The following is a 17,146-nucleotide window of genomic DNA, read 5'->3' as shown; positions in this document are numbered from 1 at the left end:
GGGCATTCCTGAGTCTGTTATTCCAACCATGATACGAGCTAGGAAGCCGGTTACGGCAGCTCATTATTACAGAATCTGGCGTACTTATATAGGTTGGTGTGAAGCTCGGAGGTTTCCGACATCATCTTTTAAATTATCCCGTTTTTTGTTATTTTTACAGATGGGGTTAGATGGAGGACTACGTCTATCCACACTAAAGGTGCAGGTATCGGCATTGTCAATTTACTTTCAAAGGAAATTGGCTTTGTTGCCGTCGGTACATACGTTTCTGCAGGGTGTACTGAGGGTACAGCCTCCATTCATTCCACCTACAGCGCCATGGGACTTGAATCTGGTTTTAGATTTCTTACAGTCCTTTTACTTTGAACCCTTACAACAAGTGGATATTAAATTTCTCACTTGGAAAACGATTTTTCTTTTAGCCTTAGCTTCGGCAAGGCGTGTTTCAGATTTGGGTGCCTTGTCGTGCAAGTCACCGTATTTAGTTTTTCATGATGACAGAGCGGAACTTCGGACGAATCCCGCTTTCCTACCAAAGGTAGTGTCGTCTTTTCACATCAATCAACCAATAGTAGTTCCGGTATTAACAGAAAATTCCGGAACGTTGGATGTGGTTCGCGCATTACGCGTTTATGTATCCCGAACGTCTACAGTTCGTAAGACGGATACGTTGTTTGTTCTCTATGATGCGGCCAAGAGGGGTTGGCCAGCCTCTAAGCAGACCTTATCCAGATGGATTAGACTGACCATACGTCAGGCTTACCTTCATGCTAGGTTACAGCCACCTACATCAGTAACAGCTCATTCCACACGTTCTGTGGGAACGTCATGGGCAGCGAGTCGTGGGGCTTCTACGACACAGCTTTGCCGTGCGGCTACTTGGTCTTCAGTGCACACGTTTGTGCGCTTTTACAAGTTTGATACGTTTGCGGCACCAGCATCTAGCTTTGGCCGCCTGGTGTTACAGGTGCCAAACAGCTCTCCCGCCCACGGGGGAAACTTTGGTACATCCCAAGAGTACTCCAGTGACCCCTAGTGGATGAAAAAGAAAATAGGATTTTGGTACTTACCAGGTAAATCCTTTTCTTTGAATCCATAGGGGGCACTGGACGCCCACCTAGAGCAGTTTACCTGTTTTAGAGTAAGTTCAGTGGTTCTTATGGTAACACACTTTCACGACTGGTTTAAATTTAATAAATGTTAATCAGTTATGGTGTCAACTGTTTTAGTTGTCAGTTACGTTTTGTGTCAACTTTATTGTTGTCCGTGAGGTTATATGTAATTCTCCTTTTGTCAATCTCTCTATCGATCCTGTTCGGCTCAGTAAAAAACACTGAGGTGCTCGAGGATATGGAGGGGAGGAGTAGTCTCAAAATTAATTTATTCAGTGCCTTCTTCCGGTGGAAGCCGTCCATATCCCAAGAGTACTCCAGTGCCCCCTATGGATTCAAAGAAAAGGATTTACCTGGTAAGTACCAAAATCCTATTTTCTTATAGCAATAAGTGGGTACCTTCAAAATAGAAATTTGACCAGTAAATAAAGCTATAAATTGCTATCATTTAGGGGTCAATCCAATTAGGTACAAGTTGTCATTGCTGCGATGTTTCAACATCGACAACGGCACCGAAATCGCACTCCTTGTGGCCAGATACAGCTGCGGGCACTTTGGAGTGAGTTTAGGCTGACAGAAAGTGAGGCTGTTGTAAGACAAACTCGCACCTAATTAAATTGACCCCTTGGTTGTTAAATGTGATAAAATTAATAAAATATAATGGTGTAATTGTGAGCCTGATTCAGTTGTGGCTGTTAAAGCGATTGTTGCTGCAATCTTTTGCCGTTCGCAATTGAATCACAGTCCACCCTGATTGAGTCTGAGAAGTCGTAGGCTGAGCATGTCTCCTAGACACTGACGACTGGGCTCTCCAGCATCAACACAGGTTGCAATGGGTAATTTATACACATGCACGGAAAGGTGTTTAAACAGAAATGACACGCCTGTGTACAGTTAGCCACCCCAGTTACCACTACAAATGCTGACTTCCTGTCAGTCACTTTGCAATGGGATCCTCTATGTGAGTTTATATATCTGCCCCCAGTTCATTGATAAAAAAAAAGTCACCCAGTTCACTATCTACAAAGGAGCAGCTCTTCCAGTTTTGACATTAGGGGAAACGAACAGAGAAAAATTGACTCCCAGCTACTAGTGTGGGCATTATGTGTATAAGTGGCACAACTACTGTGCCCATCATGTGTATAAGAGGAATTACTACTGTTGACATATATATACATATATATATATTTGGGGCACTACTCTGGACATAATGTGTATAAGCAGTACTAATACTGTGTGCATTATTTGTAAGGGGTATTACTACTGTGGGCATTATGTGTATAATGGGCACTACTGTGCGGCATAACATGACTAGGGGGTGCTACTGTGTGATGTCATGTGAATAAGGGACACTACTATGTAACGTACTATGAATCAGGGGCACTACGTGCGGTGTAATGTAAATAAGATTGTGATTTTGTGTGCTGTCATTTGTATTAGGCGTACTATTGTGTGGTGATGTCCTTTGTGAGACCACACTACTTTTTTCAGCCAGCTAGCTGTCATTTTATGGGAGGGCTCAAGTTTATAATTTGCGGGGGGCGCCAAACACCTTAGCACCGGCCCTGCCCCCACACCATCTGTATGTCCCATACTGAGCTGCCCCCCTTCTGCATAATTTGTATTGTCCAATCTCCCCCACCATAGTCTCTGTTTTGTACTGTGCCCTCAATACCCCCTACCACACACACAATTACACAAGTATGGTAACTTACCTCCTGCATGTTATCCTCCAGTCCTTGCTGCCTTTGCGACCCCTCCCGTCGTCTTCAACTAACACTTTGCAGATCTTTTTGTCGGTCACCCGACACTCTGCAAATCTCTTTGCCATAACTTTGCCAGATGATCATCTAAACCATAATTTCTTGGTCAGGCATACTACATGTGTAATTGTACTACTACATTTTGTTTTGTACTTTTAATTTTATTAATTTGCAATTTATCTTTTTTATTGACTTTTTCATCCAAATCCAAGATCCTGTCTGATAGAGACCCAAGTTATCTGCTCCAGGTTTTATCTTTCCTAGTGCTAGGACCATGTTAGTATCATACAATACCCACAGTGTGCAGGTTACAGTCATAATTATAGAGCTACTGTAACTATCCTTTATATTAGAAATGACATTGTGTATAGGGGACACTACTTCTGTGGGCTTTATGTGTACAAGGGGCACTACTGCTGTGCGCATTATGTGTAAGGGATACTACTACTGTGGCCTACATGTGTACAAGGGGCACTACTGTGGTCATGTATAAGGGACACTACTATGGGCATTGTGTATAAAGCATCATGTATAAAGGGCACTACTGTGTGTTATTTGATGTACAAGGGCCACTACTACTGTGGACAATATGTGTATTGGGGCACTATTACTGTGGGTATTATGTGTATAGGGGCACTACTACTGTGGACATTATGCGTATAAGCGACACTACTACTGAGGGCATTATGTTTATAAGTGGCACTACTAAGCGTATCATATGTATAACTACTGTCTATATTTTGCATATAAGAGTAACTAATGTGGGCATAATGTGTATAAGCAGCACTACTACTGTGGGCATTATTTGTAAGGGACATTACTAATGTGGGCATTATATGTATAATGGATACTACTGTGTAGCATAACATGACTAGGGGGGCACTATTCTGAGACATAATGTGAATAAGGGATATTAATATATGGCATACTATGAATCAGGGGAACTATGTGCATTGTAATGTGAATAAGATTGTGCTTTTGTGTGTTGTAATTTTAATTGAGAATGCCCCTTTGTGAAACCAAACCCCTTTTCATGCAGCTTGCTGTCACTTTACAAAGTATGGGAGAGCTCAAAGTTACAGTTTGCAAGGGGGCGGCGAACACCCTAGCACCGCCACTGCCGCCACACCATTTGTGTGTCCTATACTGAGCTGCCTTCATCTGCCTGTTTTGTATTGTCTGCTCTCCCCCACCACAGTCTCTGTTTTGTACTGTGCTCCTAACACCTTCCACCACACACAATTACATAAGTATGGTAACTTACTCCTGCATGTTATCCTCCAGTCCTTGCTGCCACTGCGACCCCTCCTGTCGTCTTCAACTGACACTCTGCAAATCTCTTTGCCGGTCACCCGACACTCTGCAAATCTCTTTGCCAGAACATTGCCAGATGATGATCTTCTAGAAAACACAAAAGACTATCCTTAAACATAGTACTAGTTTAAGTACAATAAAATGTCCATGAGTCAACCACTTTTCCAATTTTTCTTAAACCAAACAACATACTTTCAAATGTGTCAATTTGCCATTTATCTATTTTACTTTTTCATCCCAAAGCAAGATCCTGCCTCATAGAGACTTATCTGCTTCCACTGCCCTCTTTATTTCTGTAACGCTACATTTGTATTCTTAAATATGTAATTCCTTCTTGCGCTTCTCCTAATGTATGCTTTTACCTATATTCCATGTTCTGTCTATCTTGTCTTGCCTTTCAGCTGACTATATTGCACTCTGTCTTCCTTACCCCCCTCCATCATACCCTGCTATGTAGGACTCACCTCCTCCTACCTGTCTTCCTGCATGGTAACTGGAAACTTCTGCAGCTGTAGATAGAATGTTACAGGAAGAAGCATTGTGATGTCACAGGCTAGTGATGTCACAGGCTAGGTGTGATGTCGCAGTAACCAGCAGTAAAGCTACTAAGTTACAGCTTTCTTACATATACATTTTATACAGCAATTATAACTGGATTTACATGAATGTCTAGTTTAAAAAAAAATGAGACTAGTGTAGAAAATGAACTATACAGCAATGTTGTACAGAGTGCCTCAATATATAGGTGAAGGGAAAACAGAAGTAAAAGGCATTTCTAGACTAAATCACTACTAATATTTCATAAGGAAATAAAGCTCTTGATCTAGCAGTCTGAATTAATTTCCATTACATGAGTATATGTAAAATATATATGTGTGTGTGTGTGTGTGTGTGTGTGTGTGTGTGTGTGTGTGTGTGTGTATATATATATATATATATATATATATATATATAATATAGCCCCACTGTCCCGTTTCTTGCGGGGCAGCCCCATTTTTTGGAACTGTCCCACCCGCGGTGTGGGCAGTTAGGAGGATCCTATTAATCGCTGCTCTGCTGTAGAGCAGCGGTGATTAGACGCTATGCGCTGTCTAACATACCCCATTTTCTGCAACGCTGCCTGTCGCCGCGTCATCGCATTCCCTGATCTGCACATGTGTATATATCTAAAAACATTAGAGATGTATGTACACACCGGGTTTACTTTTTGGGCAAAGCAGTAAATGAATCCTTAAATCTCTTTTAGGGTGAACTGCGTTGACAAAAGACATAAAAAAAATAAAAGAAGGCATTCAGAATAAGAAATCACCTTAAGCACTGCTGTTTCATAAATCATCTCCAGATATGCGGGCATAGATAGTTATAATTGGTAGCATCAGCAAAGGCTACAGCTATAAATGGGATTAAAGGGGTTTTGTACAATGCTCCTTAATCTATTCTCACAGAGGGGGGATGAAACCATCTTGCAGCCCCAGTCAGAGGGTTGTAAGGGGTATATTTAGTAATGTGTATTTCTCTGACGTCCTAGTGGATGCTGGGAACTCCGAAAGGACCATGGGGAATAGCGGCTCCGCAGGAGACTGGGCACAACTAAAGAAAGCTTTTAGGTCACCTGGTGTGCACTGGCTCCTCCCACTATGACCCTCCTCCAAGCCTCAGTTAGATTTTGTGCCCGGCCGAGGTTGGATGCACACTAGGGGCTCTCCTGAGCTTCTAGAAAGAAAGTATATAATTAGGTTTTTTATTTTACAGTGAGACCTGCTGGCAACAGGCTCACTGCAGCGAGGGACTAAGGGGAGAAGAAGCGAACCTACCTGCTTGCAGCTAGCTTGGGCTTCTTAGGCTACTGGACACCATTAGCTCCAGAGGGATCGACCGCATGAAACTGGCCTTGGTGTTCGGTCCCGGAGCCGCGCCGCCGTCCCCCTTACAGAGCCAGAAGCAAGAAGAGGTCCGGAAAATCGGCGGCAGAAGACATCAGTCTTCACCAAGGTAGCGCACAGCACTGCAGCTGTGCGCCATTGCTCCTCATGCACACTTCACACTCCGGTCACTGAGGGTGCAGGGCGCTGGGGGGGGGCGCCCTGAGCAGCAATAAAAACACCTTGGCTGGCATATATATCACAATATATAGCCCCAGAGGCTATATATGTGATAAATACCCCTGCCAGAATCCATAAAAAAGTGGGAGAAAAGTCTGCGAAAAAGGGGCGGAGCTATCTCTCTCAGCACACTGGCGCCATTTTCTCTTCACAGTGCAACTGGAAGACAGCTCCCCAGGCTATCCCCTGTAGTTTTCAGGCTCAAAGGGTTAAAAAGAGAGGGGGGGCACTAAATTTAGGCGCAATATTGTATATACAAGCAGCTATTGGGGAAAATTCACTCAATATAGTGTTAATCCCTAAATTATATAGCGCTCTGGTGTGTGCTGGCATACTCTCTCTCTGTCTCCCCAAAGGGCTGTGTGGGGTCCTGTCCTCAGTCAGAGCATTCCCTGTGTGTGTGCGGTGTGTCGGTATGGCTGTGTCGACACGTTTGATGAGGAGGCTTATGTGATGGCAGAGCAGATGCCGATAAATGTGATGTCGCCCCCTGTGGGGCCGACACCAGAGTGGATGGATAGGTGGAAGGTATAAACCGACAGTGTCAACTCCTTACATAAAAGGCTGGATGACGTAACAGCTATGGGACAGCCGGCTTCTCAGCCCGCGCCTGCCCAGGCGTCTCAAAGGCCATCAGGGGCTCAAAAACGCCCGCTCCCTCAGATGGCAGACACAGATGTCGACACGGAGTCTGACTCCAGTGTCGACGAGGTTGATACATATACACAATCCACTAGGAACATCCGTTACATGATCCCGGCAATAAAAAATGTGTTACACATTTCTGACATTAACCCAAGTACCACTAAAAAAGGGTTTTATGTTTGGGGAGAAAAAGCAGGCAGTGTTTTGTTCCCCCATCAAATGAGTGAATGAAGTGTGAAAAAGCATGGATTCCCCCGATAAGAAACTGGTAATTTCTAAAAAGTTACTGATGGCGTACTCTTTCCCGCCAGAGGATAAGTTACGCTGGGAGATATCCCCTAGGGTGGATAAGGCGCTCACACGTTTGTCAAAAAAGGTGGCACTGCCGTCTTAGGATACGGCCACTTTGAAGGTACCTGCTGATAAAAAGCAGGAGGCTATCCTGAAGTCTGTATTTACACACTCAGGTACTAGACTGAGACCTGCAGATAGTGCTGCTGCAGCGTGGTCTGTAACCCTGTCAAACAGGGATACTATTTTGCGAACATAAGACGTCGTCTTGTATATGAGGGATGCACAGAGGGATATTTTGCCGGCTGGCATCCAGAATTAATGCAATGTCCATTCGGTCAGGAGGTTATTAGAGACCCGACACTGGACAGGTGATGCTGACTTTAAAAGGCACATAGAGCCTTATAAGGGTGAGGAATTGTTTGGGGATGGTCTCTGGGACCTCGTATCCACAGCAACAGCTGGGAAGAAAAATTTTTTACCTCAGGTTTCCTCACAGCCTCAGAAAGCACTGTATTATCAGGTACAGTCCTTTCGGCTTCAGAAATGCAAGCGTGTAAACCGAGGGAAGAGGGGAAAAGCTGCACCAGTCAGCCAGTTCCCAGAATCAAAATTCTTCCCCCGCTTCCTCTGAGTCCACCGCATGACGGGGGGGCGTCACAGGCGTAGCCAGGTACGGTGGGGGGCCGCCTCAAAAAATTTCAGCGATCAGTGGGCTTGCTCACAGGTGGATCCCTAGATCCTTCAAGTAGTATCTCAGGGGTACAAGCTGGAATTCGAGGCGTCTTCCCCCCACCGTTTCCTCAAATCTGCCTTGCCGACAACTCCCTCAGGCAGGGAGACTGTGCTAGAGGCAATTCACAAGCTGTATTCGCAGCAGGTGATAGTCAAGGTGCCCCTACTTCAACAAGGACGGGGTTACTATTCCACACTGTTTGTGGTACCGAAACCGGACGGTTCGGTGAGACCCATTTTATATTTGAAATCCTTGAACACATACATAAAAAAATTCAAGTTCAAGATGGAATCGCTCAGGGCGATTATTGCAAGCCTGGAGGAGGGGGATTACATGGTATCCCTGGACATCAAGGAGGCTTACCTACATGTCCCCATTTACCATCCTCACCAGGAGTACCTCAGATTTGTGGTACAGGATTGCCATTACCAATTCCAAACACTGCCGTTTGGACTGTCCACGGCACCGAGGGTCTTTACCAAGGTAACGGCAGAAATGATTATACTCCTTCGAGAAAGGAAGTTTTAATTATCCAGTACTTGGACGATCTCCTTATAAAGGCGAGGTCCTCCAAGGAGCAGTTGTTGGTCGGAGTAGCACTATCTCGGGAAGTGCTACAACAGCACGGATGGATTCTATACATTCCAAAGTCACAGCTGGTTCCTACCACACGCCTACTGTTCCTGGGGATGGTTCTGGACACAGAACAGAAAAAAGTGTTTCTCCCGCAGGAGAAAGCCAAGGAGCTGTCATCTCTAGTCAGAGACCTCCTGAAACCAAAACAGGTATCGGTGCATCACTGCACACGTGTCCTGGGAAAAATGGTAGCTTCTTACGAAGCAAAATTCCATTCGGCAGGTTCCATGCAAGAACTTTTCAGTGGGACCTTTTGGACAAGTGGTCGGGATCGCATCTTCAGATGCATCGGCTGATAACCCTGTCTCCAAGGACCAGGGTATCTCTACTGTGGTGGCTGCAGAGTGCTCATCTTCAAGAGGGCCGCAGATTCGGCATACAGGACTGGGTCCTGGTAACCACGGATGCCAGCCTTCGAGGCTGGGGGGGCAGTCACACAGGGAAGAAATTTCCAAGGACTTTGGTCAAGTCAGGAGTCGTCCCTACACATAAATATTCTGGAACTGAGGGCCATTTACAATGCCCTAAGTCTGGCAAGGCCTCTGCTTCAAAACCAGCCGGTACTGATCCAATCAGACAACATCACGGCAGTCGCCCATGTAAACCGACAGGGCGGCACAAGCAGCAGGATGGCGATGGCAGAAGCCACAAGGATTCTCCGATGGGCGGAAAATCACGTCTTAGCACTGTCAGCAGTGTTCATTCCGGGAGTGGACAACTGGGAAGCAGACTTCCTCAGCGGACACGACCTACACCCGGGAGAGTGGGGACTTCATCCAGAAGTCTTCCAACTGTTGGTAAACCGTTGGGAAAGGCCACAGGTGGACATGATGGCGTCCCGCCTAAACAAAAAACTAGAGAGATATTGCGCCAGGTCAAGAGACCCTCAGGCGATAGCTGTGGACGCTCTAGTGACACCGTGGGTGTACCAGTCAGTTTATGTGTTCCCTCCTCTGCCTCTCATACCAAGGGTACTGAGAATAATAAGAAAACGAGGAGTAAGAACAATACTCGTGGTTCCGGATTGGCCAAGACGAGCGTGGTTCCCGGAACTTCAAGAGATGATCTCAGAGGACCCATGGCCTCTGCCGCTCAGACAGGACCTGCTGCAGGGCATTCCGGAGGAAGTCATTCCTACGCTGATTTAAGCCAGGAAAGATGTAACTGCAAAGCATTATCACCGCATATGGCGGATGTATGTTGCTTGGTGTGAGGCCAAAAAGGCCCCAACAGAGGAATTTCAACTGGGTCGATTTCTGCATTTCCTACAAGCAGGAGTCACTATGGGCCTGAAATTAGGCTCCATTAAGGTACAGATCTCGGCTCTGTCGATTTTCTTCCAGAAAGAACTAGCTTCACTACCTGAAGTTCAGACGTTTGTTAAGGGAGTGCTGCATATTCAGCCCCCTTTTGTGCCTCCAGTGGCACCTTAGGATCTCAACGTGGTGTTGAGTTTCTTAAAATCACATTGGTTTGAGCCACTTAAAACCGTGGATCTAAAATATCTCACGTGGAAAGTGGTCATGTTATTGGCCTTGGCTTCAACCAGGCGTGTGTCAGAATTGGCGGCTTTGTCATGTAAAAGCCCTTATCTGATTTTCCATATGGATAGGGCAGAATTGAGGACTCGTCCCCAGTTTCTCCCTAAGGTGGTATCAGCTTTTCACTTGAACCAACCTATTGTGGTGCCTGCGGCTACTAGAGACTTGGAGGATTCCAAGTTGCTGGACGTAGTCAGGGCCTTGAAAATTTATGTTTCCAGGACGGCTAGAGTCAGGAAAACTGTCAGGAAAACTGACTCGCTATTTATCCTGTATGCACCCAACAAGCTGGGTGCTCCTGCTTCTAAGCAGACTATTGCTCGCTGGATTTGTAGCACAATTCAGCTGGCGCATTCTGCGGCTGGACTGCCGCATCCTAAATCAGTAAAAGCCCATTCCACAAGGAAGGTGGGCTCATCTTGGGCGGCTGCCCGAGGGGTCTCGGCTTTACAACTTTGCCGAGCTGCTACTTGGTCAGGGGCAAACATGTTTGCAAAATTCTACAAATTTGATACCCTGGCTGAGGAGGACCTTGAGTTCTCTCATTCGGTGCTGCAGAGTCATCCGCACTCTCCCGCCCGTTTGGGAGCTTTGGTATAATCCCCATGGTCCTTTCGGAGTTCCCAGCATCCACTAGGACGTCAGAGAAAATAAGATTTTACTCACCGGTAAATCTATTTCTCGTAGTCCGTAGTGGATGCTGGGCGCCCGTCCCAAGTGCGGATTGTCTGCAATACTTGTACATAGTTATTGTTAACTAAAGGGTTATTGTTGAGCCATCTGTTGAGAGGCTCAGTTGTTTTCATACTGTTAAACTGGGTATGGTATCACGAGTTATACGGTGTGATTGGTGTGGCTGGTAAGAGTCTTACCCGGGATTCAAAATCCTTCCTTATTATGTCAGCTCGTCCGGGCACAGTGTCCTAACTGAGGCTTGGAGGAGGGTCATAGTGGGAGGAGCCAGTGCAAACCAGGTGACCTAAAAGCTTTCTTTAGTTGTGCCCAGTCTCCTGCGGAGCCGCTATTCCCCATGGTCCTTTCGGAGTTCCCAGCATCCACTACGGACTACGAGAAATAGATTTACCGGTGAGTAAAATCTTATTTTTTTTGGGGTACCTGCAAATATAATGGATCCAGTAAAGAAATAGGGTGATTCTGCACAAGATCATTCTATACATTCAGTAAGTGCAATGATTGGACTTCCGAGTTTAGGACCCAGGAATCGTCCTGCTCATGCACAGAATGATGCTCACAATGCAGGGGACACTGGGGAGGGATACATTTAGATCCCTCTCAGGAATCAATAAGAAGCTTATAGGCTTCTGTTATGCAAGGCTAGCTACAGATGGCATTGCCTACCGGGTCCTAGCTCTGGAAAGTATCTCTTTCCACTCTGTCGCTGCTGACATCAGCAAGTGTGTGTGCACTTGCCGATATCGGAACACTGCCAAGTCCCGTCGCGGGTGATTACACCGGGTTCACACATCGTTAAGTGTGTACCCGGCATTAGTTTATTGCCTTGATTTCATTTTGATTTAGATAAGTTCGTTTTAGCTTCAGCCTGAACTTTGTCTTGTATTTTAGGAGGAGTTTGGATACAATGCAGATACTCAGAAGCTTCTTGCCAAGAACGGAGAAACGCTTCTTGGAGCTATCAACTTTTTCATCTCTAGTGTAAACACACTTGTGAACAAGACAATTGAGGATACACTAGTTACTGTGAAGCTGTATGAGACATCCAGGTAATAAAGTGAAGTGTGTTTGTTTATTTTGTGTTCTGACATTTGGGTGTTTTCCCAACTATTATATTCACTGATCCAGGGGTACTAGATCTCCCAAAAGAGCTGGTCAAAAAGTTCTGTTACATGTCTGAAATTCCCAGCTTTTACCCAGCATTTCAGTGCCGGGTCGTTTTGCTGGTCCCTGCCTAAACCCCCCCCCCCCCCCCCCCCCTTCACACAGGCAAGCAAATTAGTGGGTCAAGAATTATTACCCGGTAATTTGCGGATCAAAACAGGTATTTTGTCTGTGTGAAAGGGTCAACCCGGGTCTCCAACCCTGGTAAATTCTGATTCCTGAGAATTTCAACCCGGGTTGACCTTTCATGCAGAAAAAGGACCCGTTTTTATCGACAAATTACCGGGTAGAACTTCTTCCCCCGGAAATTTGCCTTTCTGTGTGAAAGAGGTATTATTTTATAAATCTTTTCTTTGTGGGGAAGGGGGGGAGGGTTTATGTATAACTGTTCAAAGTCCTAATTCCAATCATGTAGCAGCACCTTATTTTTATAAAGGTGTGGGCAGCAATTATTTTCTTAGAAAGGTTTGGGTGAATAGGCAGTATAATTTTAGTTATGAACATGTAACTTCAACATTCATTATACTGTAACAAAATTAACTTTTCTCTGACGTCCTAAGTGGATGCTGGGGACTCCGTCAGGACCATGGGGATAGCGGCTCCGCAGGAGACAGGGCACAAAAGTAAAAGCTTTAGGATCAGGTGGTGTGCACTGGCTCCTCCCCCTATGACCCTCCTCCAAGCCCCAGTTAGGTTTTTGTGCCCGGCCGAGAAGGGTGCAATCTAGGTGGCTCTCCTAAAGAGCTGCTTAGAGTAAAAGTTTTGTTAGGTTTTTTATTTTCAGTGAGTCTTGCTGGCAACAGGCTCACTGCAACGAGGGACTTAGGGGAGAAGAAGTGAACTCACCTGCGTGCAGGATGGATTGGCTTCTTAGGCTACTGGACACTAGCTCCAGAGGGACGATCACAGGTACAGCCTGGATGGGTCACCGGAGCCGCGCCTCCGACCCCCTTGCAGATGCTGAAGAGAGAAGAGGTCCAGAAATCGGCGGCTGAAGACTTCTCAGTCTTCATGAGGTAGCGCACAGCACTGCAGCTGTGCGCCATTGCTCTCAGCACACTTCACACCAACGGTCACTGAGGGTGCAGGGCGCTTGGGGGGGGCGCCCTGGGCAGCAATGAAAGTACCTATGCTGGCTAAAAATACATCACATATAGCCCCTGGGGCTATATGGATGTATTTAACCCCTGCCAGGTTGTCAGAAAAACGGGAGAAGAAGCCCGCCGAAAAGGGGGCGGGGCCTATTCTCCTCAGCACACAGCGCCATTTTCCTACACCGCTCCGCTGCTAGGAAGGCTCCCAGGCTCTCCCCTGCACTGCACTACAGAAACAGGGTTAAAACAGAGAGGGGGGGCACTTATTTGGCGATATTATTATATATTAAGATGCTATAAGGGAAAACACTTATATAAGGTTGTCCCTGTATAATATAGCGTTTTGGTGTGTGCTGGCAAACTCTCCCTCTGTCTCCCCAAAGGACTAGTGGGGTCCTGTCCTCTATCAGAGCATTCCCTGTGTGTGTGCTGTGTGTCGGTACGTGGGTGTCGACATGTATGAGGACGATGTTGGTGAGGAGGCGGAGCAATTGCCTGTAATGGTGATGTCACTCTCTAGGGAGTCGACACCAGAATGGATGGCTTATTTAGGGAATTACGTGATAATGTCAACACGCTGCAAGGTCGGTTGACGACATGAGACGGCCGGCAAACCAATTAGTACCTGTCCAGGCGTCTCAAACACCGTCAGGGGCTTTAAAACGCCCATTTACCTCAGTCGGTCGACACAGACACGGACACTGACTCCAGTGTCGACGGTGAAGAAACAAACGTATATTCCATTTGGGCCACACGTTACATGTTAAGGGCAATGAAGGAGGTGTTACATATTTCTGATACTACAAGTACCACAAAAGAGGGTATTATGTGGGGTGTGAAAAAACTACCTGTAGTTTTTCCTGAATCAGATAAATTAAATGAAGTGTGTGATGATGCGTGGGTTTCCCCCGATAGAAAATTATTGGCGTTATACCCTTTCCCGCCAGAAGTTAGGGCGCGTTGGGAAACACCCCTTAAAGTGGATAAGGCGCTCACACGCTTATCAAAACAAGTGGCGTTACCGTCTCCAGATACGGCCGCCCTTAAGGAGCCAGCTGATAGGAGGCTGGAAAATATCCTAAGAAGTATATACACACATACTGGTGTTATACTGCGACCAGCGATCGCCTCAGCCTGGATGTGCAGCGCTGGGGTGGCTTGGTCGGATTCCCTGACTGAAAATATTGATACCCTTGACAGGGACAGTATTTTATTGACTATAGAGCATTTAAAGGATGCATTTCTATATATGCGAGATGCACAGAGGGATATTTGCACTCTGGCATCAAGAGTAAGTGCGATGTCCATATCTGCCAGAAGATGTTTATGGACACGACAGTGGTCAGGTGATGCAGATTCCAAACGGCACATGGAAGTATTGCCGTATAAAGGGGAGGAGTTATTTGGGGTCGGTCCATCGGACCTGGTGGCCACGGCAACAGCTGGAAAATCCACCTTTTTTACCCCAAGTCACATCTCAGCAGAAAAAGACACCGTCTTTTCAGCCTCAGTCCTTTTGTCCCCATAAGGGCAAGCAGGCAAAAGGCCAGTCATATCTGCCCAGGGATAGAGGAAAGGGAAGAAGACTGCAGCAGGCAGCCCATTCCCAGGAACAGAAGCCCTCCACCGCTTTTGCCAAGTCCTCAGCATGACGCTGGGGCCGTACAAGCGGACTCAGGTGCGGTGGGGGGTCGTCTCAAGAGTTTCAGCGCACAGTGGGCTCACTCGCAAGTGGACCCCTGGATCCTACAAGTAGTATCCCAGGGGTACAGATTGGAAATTCGAGACGTCTCCCCCTCGCAGGTTCCTGAAGTCTGCTTTACCAACGTCTCCCTCCGACAGGGAGGCAGTATTGGAAACAATTCACAAGCTGTATTCCCAGCAGGTGATAATCAAAGTACCCCTCCTACAACAAGGAAAGGGGTATTATTCCACACTATATTGTGGTACTGAAGCCAGACGGCTCGGTGAGACCTATTCTAAATCTGAAATATTTGAACACTTACATACAAAGGTTCAAATCAAGATGGAGTCACTCAGAGCAGTGATAGCGAACCAGGAAGAAGGGGACTATATGGTGTCCCTGGACATCAAGGATGCTTACCTCCATGTCCCAATTTGCCCTTCTCACCAAGGGTACCTCAGGTTCGTGGTACAAAACTGTCACTATCAGGCAAGGTCCAGAGAACAGTTAGAGGTCGGAGTAGCACTATCTCAAGTAGTTCTACGACAGCACGGGTGGATTCTAAATATTCCAAAATCGCAGCTGTCTCCGACGACACGTCTGCTGTTCCTAGGGATGATTCTGGACACAGTCCAGAAAAAGGTGTTTCTCCCGGAGGAGAATGCCAGGGAGTTATCCGAGCTAGTCAGGAACCTCCTAAAACCAGGAAAAGTGTCAGTGCATCATTGCACAAGGGTCCTGGGAAAAATGGTGGCTTCTTACGAAGCGATTCCATTCGGCAGATTTCACGCAAGAACTTTTCAGTGGGATCTGCTGGAAAAATGGTCCGGATCGCATCTTCAGATGCATCAGCGGATAACCCTGTCTCCAAGGACAAGGGTGTCTCTTCTGTGGTGGCTGCAGAGTGCTCATCTACTAAAGGGCCACAGATTCGGCATTCAGGACTGGGTCCTGGTGACCACGGATGCTGGGGAGCAGTCACACAAGGAAAAAAAAAAAAATTTCCAGGGAGTGTGATCAAGTCTGGAGACTTCTCTCCACATAAATATACTGGAGCTAAGAGCAATTTACAATGCTCTAAGCTTAGCAAGACCTCTGCTTCAAGGTCAGCCGGTATTGATCCAGTGGGACAACATCACGGCAGTCGCCCACGTAAACAGACAGGGCGGCACAAGAAGCAGGAGAGCAATGGCAGAAACTGCAAGGATTCTTCGCTGGGCGGAAAATCATGTGATAGCACTGTCAGCAGTGTTCATTCCGGGAGTGGACAACTGGGAAGCAGACTTCCTCAGCACGACCTCCACCCGGGAGAGTGGGGACTTCATCGGGAAGTCTTCCACATGATTGTGAACCGTTGGGAAAGACCAAAGGTGGACATGATGGCATCCCGCCTGAACAAAAAACTGGACAGGTATTGCGCCAGGTCAAGAGACCCTCAGGCAATAGCTGTGGACGTTCTGGTAACACCGTGGGTGTACCAGTCGGTGTATGTGTTCCCTCCTCTGCTTCTCATACCTAAGGTACTGAGAATTATAAGACGTAGAGGAGTAAGAACTATACTCGTGGCTCCGGATTGGCCAAGAAGGACTTGGTACCCGGAACTTCAAGAGATGCTCACAGAGGACTCATGGCCTCTGCCGCTAAGAAGGGACTTGCTTCAGCAAGTACCATGTCTGTTCCAAGACTTACCGCGGCTGCGTTTGACGGCATGGCGGTTGAACGCCGGATCCTAAGGGAAAAAGGCATTCCGGAAGAGGTCATTCCTACCCTGGTCAAAGCCAGGAAGGAGGTGACCGCACAACATTATCACCACATGTGGCGAAAATATGTTGCGTGGTGTGAGGCCAGGAAGGCCCCACGAAGAAATTTCAACTCGGTCGATTCCTGCATTTCCTGCAAACAGGAGTGTCTATGGGCCTCAAATTGGGGGTCCATTAAGGTTCAAATTTCGGCCCTGTCGATTTTCTTCCAGAAAGAATTGGCTTCAGTTCCTGAAGTCCAGAAGTTTGTCAAGGGAGTACTGCATATACAACCCCCTTTTGTGCCTCCAGTGGCACTGTGGGATCTCAACGTAGTTCTGGGATTCCTCAAATCACATTGGTTTAAACCGCTCAAATCTGTGGATTTAAAATATCTCACATGGAAAGATGACCATGATGTTGGCCCTGGCCTCGGCCAGGCGAGTGTCAGAATTGGCGGTTTTGTCTCACAAAAGCCCATATCTGATTGTCCATTCGGACAGGGCAGAGCTGCGGACTCGTCCCCAGTTTCTCCCTAAGGTGGTGTCAGCGTTTCACCTGAACCAGCTTATTGTGGTACCTGCGGCTACTAGGGACTTGGAGGACTCCAAGTTGCTAGATGTTGTCAGGGC

General features: G+C 46.8%; 1 protein-coding gene across 4 annotated transcripts in view; it reads left to right on the top strand.

Moving 5' to 3' along the window:
- Positions 1 to 17,146, top strand: part of ARFIP1 (ADP ribosylation factor interacting protein 1) — a 310,000-nt gene that overhangs the window by 205,103 nt on the left and 87,751 nt on the right. For all 4 annotated transcript variants that reach the window (XM_063920538.1, XM_063920535.1, XM_063920536.1 and 1 more), the window contains one exon: positions 11,725 to 11,882. In XM_063920538.1, the coding sequence (XP_063776608.1) occupies positions 11,725 to 11,882 (158 nt within the window). The remainder of the gene's footprint in view (positions 1 to 11,724; positions 11,883 to 17,146) is intronic.

This window comes from Pseudophryne corroboree, chromosome 1, assembly GCF_028390025.1.
Source record: "Pseudophryne corroboree isolate aPseCor3 chromosome 1, aPseCor3.hap2, whole genome shotgun sequence".
In the NCBI taxonomy this organism is placed as follows: Eukaryota; Metazoa; Chordata; class Amphibia; order Anura; family Myobatrachidae; genus Pseudophryne; species Pseudophryne corroboree.
Note: the sequence above shows the minus strand (reverse complement) of the source record. Positions and strands in the feature narration are given on the sequence as shown.